Source organism: Patella vulgata, chromosome 5 (assembly GCF_932274485.2).
Source record: "Patella vulgata chromosome 5, xgPatVulg1.2, whole genome shotgun sequence".
NCBI lineage: Eukaryota > Metazoa > Mollusca > Gastropoda > Patellidae > Patella > Patella vulgata.
The window spans coordinates 37421759-37439601 of record NC_065883.2 but is presented as its reverse complement, the minus strand read 5'-3'; the positions used below and the strand labels follow the sequence as shown (position 1 = coordinate 37439601).

The 17843-nt window shown below is 35.8% G+C and overlaps 1 protein-coding gene across 6 annotated transcripts in view; it reads right to left on the bottom strand.

The window, feature by feature from the left end:
- The window catches only part of LOC126820654 (ribosome-releasing factor 2, mitochondrial), a 102325-nt gene that overhangs the window by 60696 nt on the left and 23786 nt on the right, over nt 1-17843 (bottom strand). For all 6 annotated transcript variants that reach the window (XR_007680056.2, XM_050548754.2, XM_050548751.2 and 3 more), the window contains exon 2: nt 16969-17097. Coding sequence is in view for 5 of the 6 variants with exons in the window: in XM_050548754.2 (XP_050404711.1) it covers nt 16969-17097 (129 nt within the window). In the remaining variant the exon portion in view is untranslated. The remainder of the gene's footprint in view (nt 1-16968; nt 17098-17843) is intronic.

Genomic DNA, 17843 nt, shown 5'->3' with positions numbered 1-17843 from the left:
ATACCAAATACATGGTTTATGACCTAGCTAGAGTACTACCTTTCAGCTGATCAAATGGTACATTAACTTCAAATTTAACTTATTATAAACATTATTGAAGTTTATTTAACATATGGATGTGGACCAAGGCCTATATAAACAAATATTTATTAGTGCAACATACAGTTCAAAATATAAAAAAAACCCACTTCTTATCACTTTGACATATTCGATCATTTGCGCTGTGTTTGTTTACTGTTCGCAGTATACTTAATTGTTGCAGCTCCACTCCGAATGGATTTGGATTTAAAGTATAATTAAATACACTGTTTAATCTTAAGATTAAATAAAACAATAAAAAGGTTTGCAGAATATTGTTATATTTACATGATTTTTGAATGATCTGTATTAAACATACATTATGCAAGAGCTAAATCTACCGTACCTATTGCAGGTCTTTCTTTAGGCCTGAAATGATATATAAACTATTAATTAGACATTTATTAACATAAGACCAAAATCAATTTTCGATGCCATCGGGAGAGGCGAGACTTAGCTTCGAACAACCAGTATGGTGGTTACAATTAATGCACACTTCTTGTCAAACCGTCAAAGGCTAATATGTTCGCTCGCAATAGAGTAATTTGAACGAAAATTTTAAAATATTAATTTTGCATTATCTATTTTCAAACTATTATAGCAAGAATGACTAGCTATTTATCTAAAACTTACATAATGTGTCTTTAATCTGATTACTCAAAGTTATTCGCTGCAAATGTAAAATGGACTGTAGCTCAAAAAGGTGTACATGTAAGAGGCATGGACTAGAGTGCACAAGTGCGTGTGCGGAATGCAAGGATGTCGTTTGTGTCAATTCTGCTGTCGTATCTGAAGATACAGCCAACGATTTGTAACTGTTATATCGCTGTAATAGTTATTTATTTGTTACAATTGGAGCTATACTTGTAATTGTACTGTTCCTACTGCATGAATTTCTATATACATTAGACTCTTTATTAAATGTTTCTAGGAATATTTAGCTGAGTTTTTTTTTTCTGATTTGATGGTACCACTTTCCTGTGTACCCGAAATACATGGACAAATTCTATACCCAACCATTCCCGAGATATTGAAATTTTAAGGTTTCCGTGACAGCCATATTGGACGCCGTATTAGACATATGACGCTGTGAATGCACGTCATTTAGATATGTTTTCTGATTAATCGGTAGCACTTCATTATCTACGTGTTATACATTTGCATGCCAGAAATCAAACCATTCCCGAGATATTGAAATTTTAAGGTTTCAATTGACTTATGACGTCAAATGGACGCCATATCGAACTTACGAAGTTATGACATCACAGAAACATTATTTTGCTATGTTTTCTGATTCATTGGTACCACTCCCCTATGTACCTGTCAAACATTTACATGCCCTGAATCCAATCATTCATTATCAACCAGAATTTTAAAGGTTCAGTGGCAGCCATATTGGACTTATGACGTCACAGGGACGCCGTATAGGACTTATGACGTTATGACGTCACACGGAAACCATTTAGCTATGTTTTCTGATTCATTGGTACCACTTCCCTATCTACCCGTCAAACATTTACAAGTCCTAAATTCAACCATTCCCGAGATATTCGAGTTTTGAGATTTCCATGGCAGCCATATTGGATTTATGCTAATTACTCGAAAAGCTATTTTTTTATTTTGGGTGATTTTCGTGTGGGAGACCTTCCGAAACCATTCTACCAGATTCCGTTGAGAAAAATTCTGTTGCAATTTCTTCTAGGTTATTTAGTATTTTTACTGGACTACACCATTGACGCCTGTTAGCCATGTGCTGGCGAGTTAATGGAGGCACAACATGCAGTCGTCGTGCATGCAAATGGGCTGCATGTAGATGATTTCTAATCGTTTGGGGTGTAACTCAAATTCCTGTAACTTGGTACAAGTTTACAGAAAGCTGATTGGCCGTTTGTCCTCGATTTCGCAGGACCTGTGTACGAATGTATCGATCCTGGGCATGTGTAGTGGTTCTAGGACGACCTGAATGAGATCTTTCATCAGCATTGTGTGTTTGTTGGTACCGGTTTCACAGTCTGCTGATGAGACTGTGACACATTAAGCATGTTGGCTACTGCTCGCTGTGTAGAACCCAAATTCAGCATGCCAATAGCACATAGATGTTCATCATGTTGAAGACGTCTCATTGCAAATTAAATGTAACACACTAATACAAAGATACACTAAACAGTAAATCTTATGCAAGAACCGATAGGAAAGCAAACATGGATAGGATAAACCAGCACGCGGCAGTTTTCATCAAGCCTTCCTCGAAGTGTCAAATTTGACAATGAACCCCTCCCACTGTATGGCGCTATTGCGTGTTGCAGGTGCAGCTCAGTGGTTCTGTTGGGGCGATAAGTTCATCATCTGTGAACATACTCTCAAAGCATGTCATGTGTCCATGACTATTTATCGTATCACAACTTGCATAGGTACATGTATTTGCATTTCAATATCCCCATCTTTTTTGGAAGAGTATATTATATTTGATTCTCTTTGACAAGATTTATCAGACCAAGTTACTGTACATTTCCTAATTTGAGATTTTAGATTATTATTTAACTTTTTATACGCCCACATTTCAATGTTGTCGTATATCGTCGTTGCCCCCGTCCGTCCGTCAGTCCGTCAGTCAGGCGTCCACAATTGCTTGTGGACGCTCTAGAGGGGTAGAGGCTAAAGTTAATATCCGATTGACTTTAAATTTATATACAGTGTTTACGGCCATGAGATGAAGAAGCCTATTGATTTTCAGCAATTTTCGATAATTACTGGCAGAATTATGGCCCTTGATCACTTCAAAAAATCTTGTGGACGCTCTAGAGGCTAAAGTTAATATCCGATTGACTTTAAATTTATATACAGAGTTTATGGCCATGAGACAAAGAAGCCTATTGATTTTCAGCAATTTTCGATAATTACTGCCAGAGTTATGGCCCTTGATCACTTCAAAAAATCTTGTGGACGCACTAGAGGCTAAAGTTAATATCCGATTGACTTTAAATTTATATACAGTGTTTACGGCCATGTGACGAAGAAGCCTATTTATTTTCAGTGATTTAAGATAATTACTGCCAGAGTTATGGCCCTTGACCACTTTGAAAAATCTTGTGGACGCTTTAGAGGCTAAAGTTAATATCCGATTGACATTATATTTATACACAGTGTTTAAGGTCATGAGACGAAGAAGTCTATTCATTTTCAGCAATTTTCGATAACTACTGCCAGAGTTATGGCCCTTGATCACTTCAAAAAATAATGTGGATGCTCTAGAGGCTAAAGTTAATATCCGATTGACTTTAAATTTATACACAGTGTTTAAGGTCATGAGACGAAGAAGTCTATTCATTTTCAGCGATTTTCGATAATTACTGCCAGAGTTATGGCCCTTGATCACTTCAAAAAATATTGTGGATGCTCTAGAGGCTTAAGTTAATATCTGATTGACTTTAAATTTAAACACAGTGTTTGAGGTCACGAGACGAAGAATCCTATTGATTTTCAACGATTTCCGATAATTACTGTCAAAGTTATGGCCCTTGATCACTTTGAAAATCTTGTGACGCTCTAGAGGCTAAAGTTATCATCTGATTGACTTCAGATTGATACACAGAGTTTAAGATCTTGAGACGAACAAGTATATTGATTTTCAATGACTTTTTATGACTTGAACAGCTAAATCCATGATATTAAAAGTTTTGTATACTAAACGTTAGCATGGGGCAGAACTTTATAAAAACCAAACAAATTCTAATGGTTTTCTGATAATTACTTCATGAGTTGCTACTCTTAATCAGATTTTAGTGTATTATAAATGTTTCATTACCGAAAAAAGTAAAAATATGCGACAACACTTGTTGACTGTCCGGACGATTTAGCTGCTGTGGGCGTATGTTTTGTTGCCTGGCAACCTATCTTTGAAATTAGTTTTACTTGGTTGTTCTCTAAATTGTGGTCCAAAGCGGAAAAGGTTTTTAATATTTTTATCTTCAACAATATTGAAGTTTACTGTCAGTATATGGTCATGAAACTCGTCTTTAAAGGGAGAGTTGGCACATTGACACATGGCATTATCGTAATTGTCAATAAATTCTTGTACGTTAAGGTTTTCAATAGTTTCATGGTAGTTAAATATTTTATTACGAATTGGAGGTAAAAATTTGTATACGACTGTAGGTGAAATTTTAGGAATAGTATCTGGTATAGATTTAATTACCGATCGGTCCAATCCAATTTCTTGTATATGTTTATCTGTAAAAAGGATTTTACATAACACATCAGGTTTTTTTTTTTGCACTTTATGAGGCTGTATTGAATGCTTAGGTGAAAATTTACTATTCACTGAGTTACTGGCCCTTGCCGTAAGAGACAAGTGTCCCAACTGTTACTTTGTCTGAAACACTTGAGTAGTCAAGTCAAATTCGCGCACAAGTTCACGATCTGTTGAAATGTCGCAAACAGCGTGGAACGGGAAAGTAAACCCTTTGCAAATAAATTTCTGAAGGCGTTAAGAGGAAATGGTTCACCCCGAAGAAATTGACTAATATTGTACCTGGTGTAAATATCGAAACTTTTAATGCAATACATTATGTAGATCAAAAAAGGTTTGCGACTGACATAAACTTTGATAATGAACGGGCCAGAGAAAATCTTGGATGCTAGAATGGAGGATTATCTGGCATTAGTTCTCGGTTATTAAAGTGTTCGACATGAAAGTATCTGAATCTGAATCTAGAAGGTATAGTAATAGCATATTATATGTATATCAGTATTTGAAGAAAAACATTGATATGGGTCACGCACGTGCATGCGTCACGCGTGACTTGTGTTTAGCTGTGGTCGATTGATTAGGATGAATTAAATGTCTGTCTGTCTTTATCAATAATTTTGGGTGAACTTGTTCCGCAATATAATTATAACATAGGGCATCCACCAATGGTTGTCTTATTTATTTCTACTGTGTAGACAAAGTAATGAATGTTTTCTTCAATAATTTGGGCGAGTCGTGCTCAACCTTGTTGTTTCACGATCTAACATGGAGCACAAAATAAAGTTGTCTTAATTTATTTCAACTGTGTCGGCAAGAAGTAAAGCAAATGTTTTCTTTAATAATTTAGGGTGAAACTGTTCAGCCTTGTTGTTCAGCAGTCTAACATGGGACATACAATAAGGTTGTTTTAATTTATTTCTACTGTGTCGGCAAGAAGTAAACTGAATGTTTTTCTTTAATAATTTTAGGAGAGACTGTTCAGCCTTGTTCCTCAATCTAATATGGAAACATATGCTAAGGTTGACCTTTTTTTTAGTATATAAAAGGGCTTTACCTGTGTGCAGGCAAGTAGTAAAGCTAATGTTTTCTTTAATAATTTTGGGTGAACCTGTTCAGCCTTGTTATTCCGCAATCTAACATTGGACATACACTAAGGTTGTTTTAATTTATTTATACTGTGTCGGCAAGTAGTAAAGTGAATGTTTTTCTTTAATAACTTTGAGTGAGACTGTTCAGCCTTATTATTCCACAACCTAACATGGAACATATGCTAAGAGGGCTTATCTCTGCGCAAGCAAAGTTAAGGGGTATACCTGTGTGGAAGCAAATTAAGGGGGCTTATGTGTGTGGAAGCAAATTAAGGGGGCTTACCTGTGTGGAAGAAAATTAAAGGGGGCTTACCTGTGTGAAAGTTGTGGAAACAAAGTTTTAGATGGCTTGCCTGAGTGGAAGCAATTTAAGGGGAGCATAGTTTAGATGGCTGACCTGTGTGGAAGCAAATTAAATGGGGCTTACCTGTGTGGAAGTGAATAAGGAGGCTTACCTGTGTGGAAGTATAGTTTAGCAGTCTGTGACATTAGTGCTTGTCCGATTGCCCGGAACAAGTAAAATTTACGGCGGACAGGTAAAACTTTCATTGGGACTTGCCCACCGGTACAGTACTGTTTTTTAATAGAATGAGATACAAATGTACATTGACGAAGATGACACGCAAAAATTTCGCTAAAAAAATCTAAAAATATCCATTTCCCCGTTGCTCACACTGTTAAAGTTTGGGGTTCGGTAAAAGATCGAGGAAACGCGGTGGAGCGCAGTTTCTACTCCAAGGGAGACAATTCCATTTAATACTTGTCTACTTTCGCTTTGACATTTATGACCTTGGAAATGTGACCTTTGTTGACGCTTTTCCTTGACTTTCGTTTTTCTGTTGTTGTTTGTCTTTCACTCTTTGTCGTCGGGAGATGTTAAGATGGGTGGAAGGGGCAAAGTGTAGCACTATGGCCCTTGAGACAATTTTGGCTCTTTATAAAATTGTCTCTTCAATTTGGTCTATAAAGTCAAATCATAAGTACTAAATGAACATGGTTATAGTTGTTCGTAAAAAACAGTGATGTTTTAGTTAAATTATAATCATTGTCAAAATAGTCCACAAATTCTAGCTGTTTATTGACCTATGGTCGGTTGACCAAAAATAGGTAATGTTGCCTGTCTTGTTTGTGGGAAATATAGAGTTTTATTCCTTATATGGCGTGGAAATTCACGTCAAGGTTATTAAAGACCTGGGAAAGTAGGGGGTATAAATTAGGGTGTAGAGGAGAGCTAGATTAGAGCTCACCCAGAAATTCTTACCAGTCATTATATACTTGAGAACGAGGAACCTGCAAAGTTATTTCCAGTTTACTAATAAAGCTGTGAAATCATTGTTGCTGTAGTATTATTTACGATCACAAGGAACACAACAAATAAAGAAGTCAGGTAGTACTACAACAGCCCGGCAAGACATTGAATAATAAGAAACGCGGATCCGGTGACGATGTTGCTCAAGTAGTAGCAGAATCAAAGCGCAGGTATGAAACAGTGTCACGTAAACGTGAATTTAAACAACATTGGCTAATTGGGAGGCCCTGGTTAAATGTGAACCAGAGGGAGAATGTCTCAGAATGATTCTGTTTCTATGACCTGTTCCTACTGCATCAAAACTAATCAAAATAACCGATTTGTGGATGCGATCACTGGAAACTTTAGGATTGTAAAGGCTGAACATTTTATCTTAATGAATAACAAAATATATGATCTAAGTGAGTTTGAAAGTTAATGGTGCAGACTGGTTTAGATGGCTTCCCTGTCACGTTGAAGCAAAGTAAGTGGGCTTACCTGTGTGGAAGCATAGTTTAGTTGGCTTACCTGTGTGGAAGCAAAAGGAGGCTTACCTGTGTGGAAGCAGATTAAGAGGCTTACCTGTGTGGAAGCATAGATTAGTTGGCTTACTTGTGTGAAAGGGGGCTTACCTGTGTAGAAGCAGGTTAAGGGGCTTACTTGTGTGGAAGCATAGTTTTTAAGGGCTTACCTGTGTGAAATCAAAGAAAGGTTGCAAAGCAATTTGGGATTTGGGTAGTCATCTATAATAGCCATTATGACCTTTTTAATCTGGGGCATTAAAATTTAGCTAGAATCATAGGGGTTAAATTATCGGGACTGAAACCACGAAGATATTCAAAAATTGGAACAGAATGTATAAAAGTTCAAAGCCTTATGTACGGAATAATTGACCGAGATTACCAGAAATGGGTTAAACGGGGAAAATATGTGATGGGATGAAGTGTGTTATGGGGCGAAGTGTGTTGTGGGGTGAAGTGAAGTGTCTTATGGGGCGAAGTGAGTTGTGAGTTGAGTTAGTATTGGATGTTAATAAAGTTCATATTGTTGTCATCGTCTTAGTTTTGATATTCGTAAAATGATTCCGGAGCAGAAGCACTGTGCCTGGAATACTTTCATCTATAGGCAAGACGGTAATTCAGTGGAAAGTATACTATTCACTGAGTTACCGGCCCTTGCCGTAAGAGACAAGTGTCCCAACTGTTACTTTGTCTGAAACACTGGGGGACAGTATATGTGAAGGGCACGAGTAGTCATATGAGGTCGTCCACATGCCTCTTAAGTAGAATACAGTGAGTTAAAGCAGTGTTTAAGAATTATCATAACCCCTCCTTCCAGGCAGCCTACACGGTAGTTAGTAAGATAATGCCAAGTAGGGATCAGGCTCTGTCATTTGTCAGTAGTGTACCCCTCATACTGGAAAATCCCAATGAACTTTCTCGGCCAACGCAAGGATCAACCATGGAACCCCAAGGTAAGTGAGCCAACGTGGCTTCCAGCTATAATTAAACGAGTTTCAGTTTGGGTGAAGGTGTGTTCTTTTATACAAATTGTACAGTGGTTTCCAGTAGTTTTCCGAGCGCAGTTACAATAAAATTTTAAAATTTGTCACAACGAGAACAACGAGCGCAGTTACAATAAAATTTGATAATGATGTCACAATGAGAACTACCAGTACGGTACGTAATGACGTTACGACTTTACAATAAAGTTGTAGGTTTAAAAATGTCGGCATTTTTGAATAAAAATGTCGGCATTTTTGAACTCGCGAGTATCAATTTCCTATAGGTCGGTAATACATTTTTTTTGCAATAAAGTCAACCATTTTGGAGATTTCGGAGATTTTTTGTTCCACTGGTGGTCATCTTGGATTTATGTTAATTATGCAAATTTCCCCAAGACCGATAATGGTTGCTTTCGTTATGGGAGTACTAGAGACCATACCTGAACAGTTCCCAAAGAAATGATTTCTATTGCAGTTTGTTCTAGGTCCCCCTCCCATATTGTTATCTCTATCTACCTATATAGGTTTATATCCCAAAGATCCTGGTAACTTTCAATAAAGGCATGTATCGGACTAACTTCATTAGAAGATCAGCATTTTCAGTTCCAATTAAGTGAAAGTGATGAAACTTTGTGTATACTTGAAGGTGAGCATTTTCAGTTCCAATTAAGTGAGAGTGATGAAACTTTGTGTTTAATTTCATTACATCAATACCTTGACTAAGTTCGATAATGAGCATTTTCTACTTAGGGTAAGCAGAGCCTTAACCAATTTGATTGGTTGAGACTTTCGAACACAAAAACTCTCCTTTGAATTGAGGTAGAATGTTCAAACTTGGTGTAGGCGTTCATTAGATGAATGCCTTGGTGGAGTTCAAAGATGAGCATTTTCTGCTTAGGGTAAGCAGAGATAAGCAATTTGATTCCTTGATTCGTCAAGACTTTGGAGCTTGACAACTTTGATTCTAATTGAGTGATAGTGGTGAAACTTTGTGTATAGTTTTATTACATTAATAACTTAACAAACTTCGATGATGAGCATTTTCTGCTCAATCTGAATGGTTGAGAATTTGGAACACAATAACTCTCCTAATTGAGGTTGTATATTCAAAATTGGTGTAGGTGTCTAATAAAGATACATTATGGGGGATTAGATCAAGAGCTGGCAGTTCTCACTATAATAGTTAACCAGCGGCTGCCAGGCAGGATACGCCCACATTTTCGAGAGATGGATAGAGAACAAGCTAACAAGAAAGTGATTTTTCCTACAATCAAGGGCCATAATTCAGGAAATTACAATTCGATATGCGCGAATATCGAAAGGAACCGAGATCTTTGGGTAATAAACTTACATTTCAAGTTTCAACAAAATCGGATAAAAATTGTGACCTCTATAGGGTCCACAACCTTGATATACCATATTTTTACGCTATTTGAGAACGAACGGCGGCCATTTTGGGCCGATTTTCACGAAATTCGAACTCAGCCGTTCTTAGGGTGTAACGGTGATATAATAATACGTTTTTTTAAATCGGATAAAAATTATTACCTTTATAGGGTCCACAAGCTAAAAACACGATTTTTCGTACAATCAGGGGCCATAATTCAGGAAGTTACGGTCCAATATGTGCGAATATCGAAAGGAACCGAGATCTTTGGGTTATAAACTTATATTTCAAGTTTCAACAAAATCGGATAACCAGCAGCTGCCAGGCAGGATACGCCCACATTTTCGAGAGATGGATAGAGAACAAGCTAACAAGAAAGTGATTTTTCCTACAATCAAGGGCCATAATTCAGGAAATTACAATTCGATATGTGCAAATATCGAAAGGAACTGAATGAACGGCAGCCAATAGGGTCCACAACCTTGATATACCATATTCTTACGCTATTTGGGAACGAATGGCGGCCATTTTGTCTGTCAATTTTGGACCGATTTTCACGAAATTCGAACTCAGTCAGCCTTAGGGTGTAACGGTGATATAATAGAACGTTTTTTTAAATCGGATAAAAATTATGACTTCTATAGGGTCCACAAGCTAAAAACGTGATTTTTCGTACAAACAGAGGCCATAATTCAGGAAGTTACGGTCCGATATGCACGAATATCGAAAGGAACCAAGATCTTTGGGTTATAAACTTACATTTCAAGTTTCAACAAAATCGGATAAAAATTGTGACCCCTATTGGGTCCACAACTTTGATATACCATATTCTGTCTGTCAATTTGTCTGTCAATTTTGGGCTGATTTTCACGAAATTCGAACTCAGTCGTCCCTAGGGTGTAACGGTGATATAATAATACGTTTTTTTAAATCGGATAAAAATTGTGACCTCTATAGGATCCACAAGCTAAAAACGTGATTTTTCGTACAATCAGGGGCCATAATTCAGGAAGTTACGGTCCGATATGCACGAATATCGAAAGGAACCGAGATCTTTGGGTTATCAACTTACATTTCAAGTTTCAACAAAATCGGATAAAAATTGTGACCTCTATTGGGTGTGCACAACCTTGATATACCATATTTTTACGCTATTGGAGAATGATGGAAGGCCCAAAAAATTTTTTTTCTTATAAGAATGGGCCATAATCCATGAAGTTACGGTGCGATACATGCCAATATCGAAAGCAACCAAGATCTTTTGGAGATAAACCTATATTTCCAGTTTCGTCAAAATCGGATAAGAATTGTGACCTGTAGAGTGTCCACAAACAATTGTGGACGGACAGGGGCGACGACAATATACGTCCACATGAAAATGTGGGCGTATAAAAATCATGTTTTTAGCTTGTCCCTGTGAAGGTCCCAATTTTTATCTGATTTAAAAAAAAATCTGTATGATTATATCACACTAAGATCTTGGTTCCTTTTGATAATCTCGCATAACCGAATGTAACTTCCTGGATTAATGCCCCTGATTGTTCGTATATTTAGCTTGCAGATTCTCCAGAGGTCACAATTTTTTTTCAGATTTTAAAAAACGTTTAAATATATTGCCATTCCACCATAATGAAGGTTGAATTCGAATTTCGGGAAAATCGAAATGAAACTGCCCGACAAAAGGCCCGCTCTTTGTACGCAAATTGTGTAAAAGTATGTAATATGAAGGTTATGGACCCTCTAGAAGTAACAATTTTTATCTGATTTTGATGAAACTTAAAACATATCCCAAAGATCAAAGTCCCTTTTGATATTTGTGCATTTCAGACCATAACTTTCTGGATTATTGCCTCTGATTGTACAGAAAATCATGTTTGTTTTTAGTTGTTCTCTATCCATCTCTTCCAAAATGTAGGCGTATCCTGCCTGGCAGCCGCTGGTTCATTTAAAAAGTTGATCGATCCTAATCTGTCTAATTCTTCGAGATTACATACTAAGCTGAAAACATTTTTTCTTTAAAATTGAAAATGCCTCAGGTGATACACATTTGATAACACATTTAATATGTTTGTTTGTAATTATAATAGTTTAACAAAAATAAAAATGATTGGGGTGCCCAAGTTTAGATTTGTCATTGATTCCATAAAGTAGTTAGGATTTTAAACGTTAAATACTGTGTAATTCAACATAATGAGATCGTAAGAACAGAGAGTGAGATAATTTACATCCCACTTCTACTCGTTGCCACTGGCAACCTTTGATAAAACTGTCCTGTTTATTTGCAATACATGCATAAAAGTATCCGTGTATCAGAAATGTACAGAAAGAGTACCGTTTTAGATACCTATCAAGCAATAAGTAGCGGACGTTTAGTCCGACCCAGATCGCAATTGATAACGCCAATTAACAAACAAATACAAAATGTGAATATACTTTATTACAAAGACAATCAAAAATGCTAAAAAAATAACGGCAATTAACAAACAATACAAGTATACTTCATTCCAAAAACATCGGTGAACAACAAACGAACAAAACAAACTAAAATCATAATGCCGATCTAACATCAAAACAATGATCATAAATAATCAAACAATACGATTAACTTTATTACAAAAACATCGGTGATTCGATCCGAAATCAAATAACATCGGTGATTCGATCTGAAATCAGTCAACAAGAACTAGCTATTTCATCCATACGATTAAATTGTGTACGAGTCTTATTCTCAGTTGTGGACGACATCACCAATAGTTGTGGACGACTCCAGAAACGGGTGTGGACGACTCCAGAAACGGGTGTGGACGACTTTGCTTGTGGACGACTTGACTGGCACCCTGCATTACTAGGCGGCTCTCAATAAAGTGGTAATTTGGCGTAAAAACTAAACGCCTTAAATAATTAAACACTCCGGTCGTAAAGCAGACGATCGATGTCAAAAGTAAACAGTGTTTCTTAATCTACATGGTAGCACAAACTGGGCGGTTTTTGATGAATCTTGATGGCATTTAACACATTCTTGACGCCAATCTATTAGATGGATACGTGTATTAAATTCTAGATGATAAGCGTAGTTTCTTTCCTTTTTTCGTAAAATCTGGACGATACCCGGTCCCTAGTGTAAGTTTCTTGTTGAATTTGAATTGTTTATTATTGTTATTAAACTAACTGTTTATTATGGCTATTAAATTAATTATTTCTGTATATTATTGTTATTAAACTAATTGTTTATTATTGCTATTAAATTAATTATTTATTACTGTATCCATTTGCTACAAACTAGGCTATTTCAGGACTATCATATGGTAGAATTTTATTTCAATAATTCACTTGTGCATCTGGGTCTTTAGCAGTGGGAGAAAAGCGGAGAAACCCATAAAGTTGGGCAGGCGACCCTACTCCTTGTCACAAACATTGTACAAGCTTGGGATAGAACCTTGTCATTTGACAGACCTTATGATCTGAAACGCGCGCATCAGACCACTCGACCACACCCTACCCTGTTTGTTATTACTGTATATGATTGTTATCAAACTAATTGTTTATTAATGTATGTACTAATCGGCTATTACTTACTATTATATCATTATTATTATTTAAATAGTAAGTGCAGGGGGACTGCACCACACAAAATTTACACAAAAACAAATACACAGACAGGACATCATACTCAGGAAAACACAAACATACAGACAATTCAAAAGAAGTGAATGGATCCGGGGGCTAGCCATAAGTGTCCACTGTGCTGTACAGTCCCGGGTCTGTAGTGACACAGACTTCACTCAAATTTGAAAACATTAGGAATACAACCCAAAGAACCCATTGTGCAATGCCAGCATGAGTCATGATCTGCTAGATGCTACACGTAATAAGAATGTAAGCATATGTAGTAAAATTCAACTATACAAGTAACCACATCGGTGAAATGTATAAAAAAGTAGTCTAAACTCTAAATTCAATCAAGAAACGCTTCAGTAAGCTTATTCAATACATATGGTACATGTTCCATCCGTCACAAAAACAAAAACAAAACTGAATACAAAGAAGCAAATACGAAATGTAGACGGTCTCGAGGGACAACAGTCTGCTGACTGAGTTGCGACGTTATTTTGGGAATGACGTCATATCTTAGAAGGTGATAAAGATAGGTTGCCAGGCAACGAAACATACGCCCACAGCAGCGAAATCGTCCGGGGAGTCAACAAGAGTTGTTGCATATTTTTACTTTTTTCGGTAATTAAACATTTATAATACATTAAAATCTGATTAAGAGTAACAACTCATTAAGTATTTATCAGAAAACAATTAGAATTTGTTTGGTTTTTATAAAGTTCGGGCCCAGGCTAACATATAGTATACGAAACTTTTAACATCATGGATTTAGTTGTTCAAGTCATAAAAATTCATTGAAAATCAATATACTTGTTCGTCTCAAGACCTTAAACTCAGTGTATCAGTGTCACAAGATTTTTTCAAAGTGATCAAGGGCCATAACTTGGGCAGTAATTATCGGAAATCGTTGAAAATCAATATGATTCTTCGTCGCATGACCTCAAACACTGTGTATAAATTTAAAGTCAATTGGATATTAACTGTAGCCTCTAGAGCATTTACAAGATTTTTTGAAGTGATCAAGGGCCATATCTCTGGCAGTAATTATCGAAAATCGTTGAAAATCAATATGATTCGTCTCATGACCTCAAACACTGTGTATAAATTTAAAGTCAATCGGATATTAACTGTAGTCTCTACAGCATTTACAAGATTTTTTGAAGTGATCAAGGGCCTTAACACTGGCAGTAATTATCGAAAATCGCTGAAAATCAATAGGCTTCTTCGTCTCATGACCTTAAACACTGTGCATAAATTTAAAGTCAATTGGATATTAACTTTAGCCTCTAGAGCGTCTACAAGATTTTTCAAAGTGATCAAGGGCCATAACACTGGCAGTTATTATCGAAAATCGCTGACAATCAAAAGGCTTCCTCGTCTCATGACCTTAAACATTGTGTATAAATTTAAAGTCAATCGGATTTTAACTTTGACCTCTAGTGCGTCAACAAGATTTTTCAAAGTGATCAAGGGCCATAACTCTGGCAGTACTTATCAGAAATCGTCGAAAATCATTAGGCTTCTTTGTCTCGTGACATTAAACACCAGGTATAAATTTAAAGTCAATCGGATATTAACTTTAGCCTCTAGATTGTCCACAAGATTTTTCAAAGTGATCAAGGGCCATAACTCTGGCAGTACTTATCAGAAATCGCCGAAAATCAATAGGCTTCTTTGTCTCATGACATTAAACACTGTGTATAAATTCAAAGTCAATCGGATATTAACTTTAGCCTCTAGAGCGTCCACAAGATTTTTCAAAGTGATCAAGGGCCATAACTCTGGCAGTAATTATCGGAAATCACTGAAAATCAATAGGCTTCTTCGTCTCACGACATTAAACACTGTGTATAAATTTAAAGTCAATCGGATATTAACTTCTAGAGCGTCCACAAGATTTTGAAAGTGATCAAGGACCATAACTCTGGCAGTAATTATCTGAAATCACTGAAAATCAATAGGCTTCTTCGTCTCATGACCTTAAACACTGTGTATAAATTTAAAGTCAATTGGATATTAACTTTAGCCTCTAGAGCGTCCACAAGCAATTGTGGACGCTGGACCGATGGACGGACGGAGGGACGGGGGTGACGACAATATACGACCACATTTCAATGTGGGCGTATAAAAAATCACAATAATAAGGGCGATAATTCAGATAAAATAACGTTAAAAGCTTAAAAACTATAAGTTTTAGCGACTAATCGGAATTATTAAGTTGTGTAATTGTACAATTTATAATATATTAATATAATACCCCACACAAGAAATGCAAAACAGTATGTTGAAGAAATCATACTATCTAAGTGTATTTATAAAGGCATAAAATTGAGGGAGGTAATTCAGACAGGGTTAGGTAACTACAGAAAATCTAAAATAAAATTTAAATTGGATCATTATCCAGTATGTAGTCGGTTATATACTTACAAGAAATGTCAAACTTGTTATTTTGAAGAAATGGAAGTTTTGAAATTTCTTTTAAAATGCGTAATTGTGTAGCGCCTTTGGTAGTGCATTTAAAGTAAAGAGATTTTATTCGGGAGAGAAATAGTTCTTTATTGTTACATATTACTGTATCAAATAATTGTAATACAATTGTTATCAAAACAGTTAATTAACTTGTTGTGTCAGTTTTTTGTTATAAATGTAATTTGATCTTGAAGATGTTTATTTGATAACAAGTCTTTTTTATTCAATGGTCACTACTTAGTAGGCTATCAGAGATGATAAATGAAATCTGTAGGATCTTTATTAAGATGATTGTGCACCATCACAAAAATACAATTAAAGAAAGATATGTCAAAGCTAATCAAACATCAAAACATCCATGAATAATTAATTCCTGATGATGTGTGGAACAATAATTGATTTAATCGATAAGGTAAGTGAAACAATAATTGTTTGTTGTTTTGGGGGTATTTTTTCCAAACTCAACATAATAAAGTCTGTCCATTTAGAGATAATTCAAAATTTAACTAGGCCAATTAAAATTCAGACATATTTTCCACCAAAATATTTTTAATGAGTAGGCCTACACTAAATAAAAAAATATGGTACTAATCTTAAAAATAAATTAGTTGTTAGTAGGCCTAGGCTACGGCATAACGTCCAGTTGAGCTCTACCCTAACTAGACCTAAAAGGAAAAAAAAGCCTTTTTTCATTTCAAAATTAAAATGAATAAAAACTCTATGTTTTTATTTAGATGTACTCCCATGTCTCATTCTGTTTTGGGAAAAAATATCCTTGAATTAAATAGATTTAACTTGGTCCACCAATGGGCCTAACCAAAAATAATACTTGATCGGAATTTATAGCCGCCATTTTGTTTCTCCTGAGCGAGACCATTCTATTATTAGACTCATATAGGCTGAGCGCTATCTAGTGTTTATAGTCTAAATCTATGTGACATCACAATAAGAATGGTGTAATGCCGGCAAAATGATGTAGGTAAAAAATGTCGGAATTTTTTAACTCCCGAGTATCGATTTCCTGTAGGTCAGCAATACATTTATTATGCCGCTTTTGTTATGGGAGTACTAGAGACTATGCCTCAACAGTCCCCAAAGATCTGATTTCTGTTGCAGTTTGTTCTAGGTGCATTTTTATCTATACCCATCTACTATTCTAAGTTTTGTCAAAATCGGATAAATATTGTGACCTGTAGAGGGTCCACAATCAAAATGTGAAAAGACGTACTGACAGACTGCATAATACTTCCATGTGGTCGTATAAAAATTAGATCTATAAATTAGTGTATTTACCTGGTGTATCTATTAGATTTATTTTATATTTATTCCAATGTAATGTTATAGCTGCTGAACTAATTGTAATTCCTCTAACCCTTTCTTGTTCCATATAATCCATAACTGTATCACCATGGTGTACTTCACCTATTTAATAAAGTACTCAAAGATTGTCAAACACTCTCAATCTTAAATAATGCATCTTTAAATGACCTTACCTGGTGACTTTTTTCAAGGTCAACTAAAAAGTGCAATTTGATTAACATTGTACTTAAAGCGAGGGGGGGGGGACCAACTAGTTGCCTCTGACTGAGACCAAGTAAGCACCCCTAAGGTTCACAAAAAATAATAACAAAATCAATAACAATCATTATATTACATGAACTTCTTTGATAGGCATTTAGTAATTAAACATATTGATTAACACAACGTACAATTTTCGGGATTCACAATTATTTGGTTTGATACTATGCGACGTTTCGAGGATATACTCTCGTCTTTATCAAGCAAATGATACAAATCTGTGGTTGTTTCGTTGCTTAAGGCTTAACGTCCCCTTCCATCTTGGGTGATATCACAGACAACACAAATATTATTATGTGAATAGTAGACAAATAAATACAGAAGAATATGCAACAAAGATAACAATGAAATACAATTAAAGAGCACCATACAACATTTTCTGTACTTCTACTTATAGCCAGTGGTCACTATGTACACTTTATGGCAAGTAGGGTTGCAAAGGGTGGGAAACTTTCCGGGAATTTTGGAAAGTTTTCAGGGAAACTTTACGGGAATTTTCAAATCTATTTTTTGAACTGAAAATACTAAAATTATAATTATTTACTGGAATTTCCTTTTTCTCTTTTACTTTTTTCTCTTTTACTTTCATC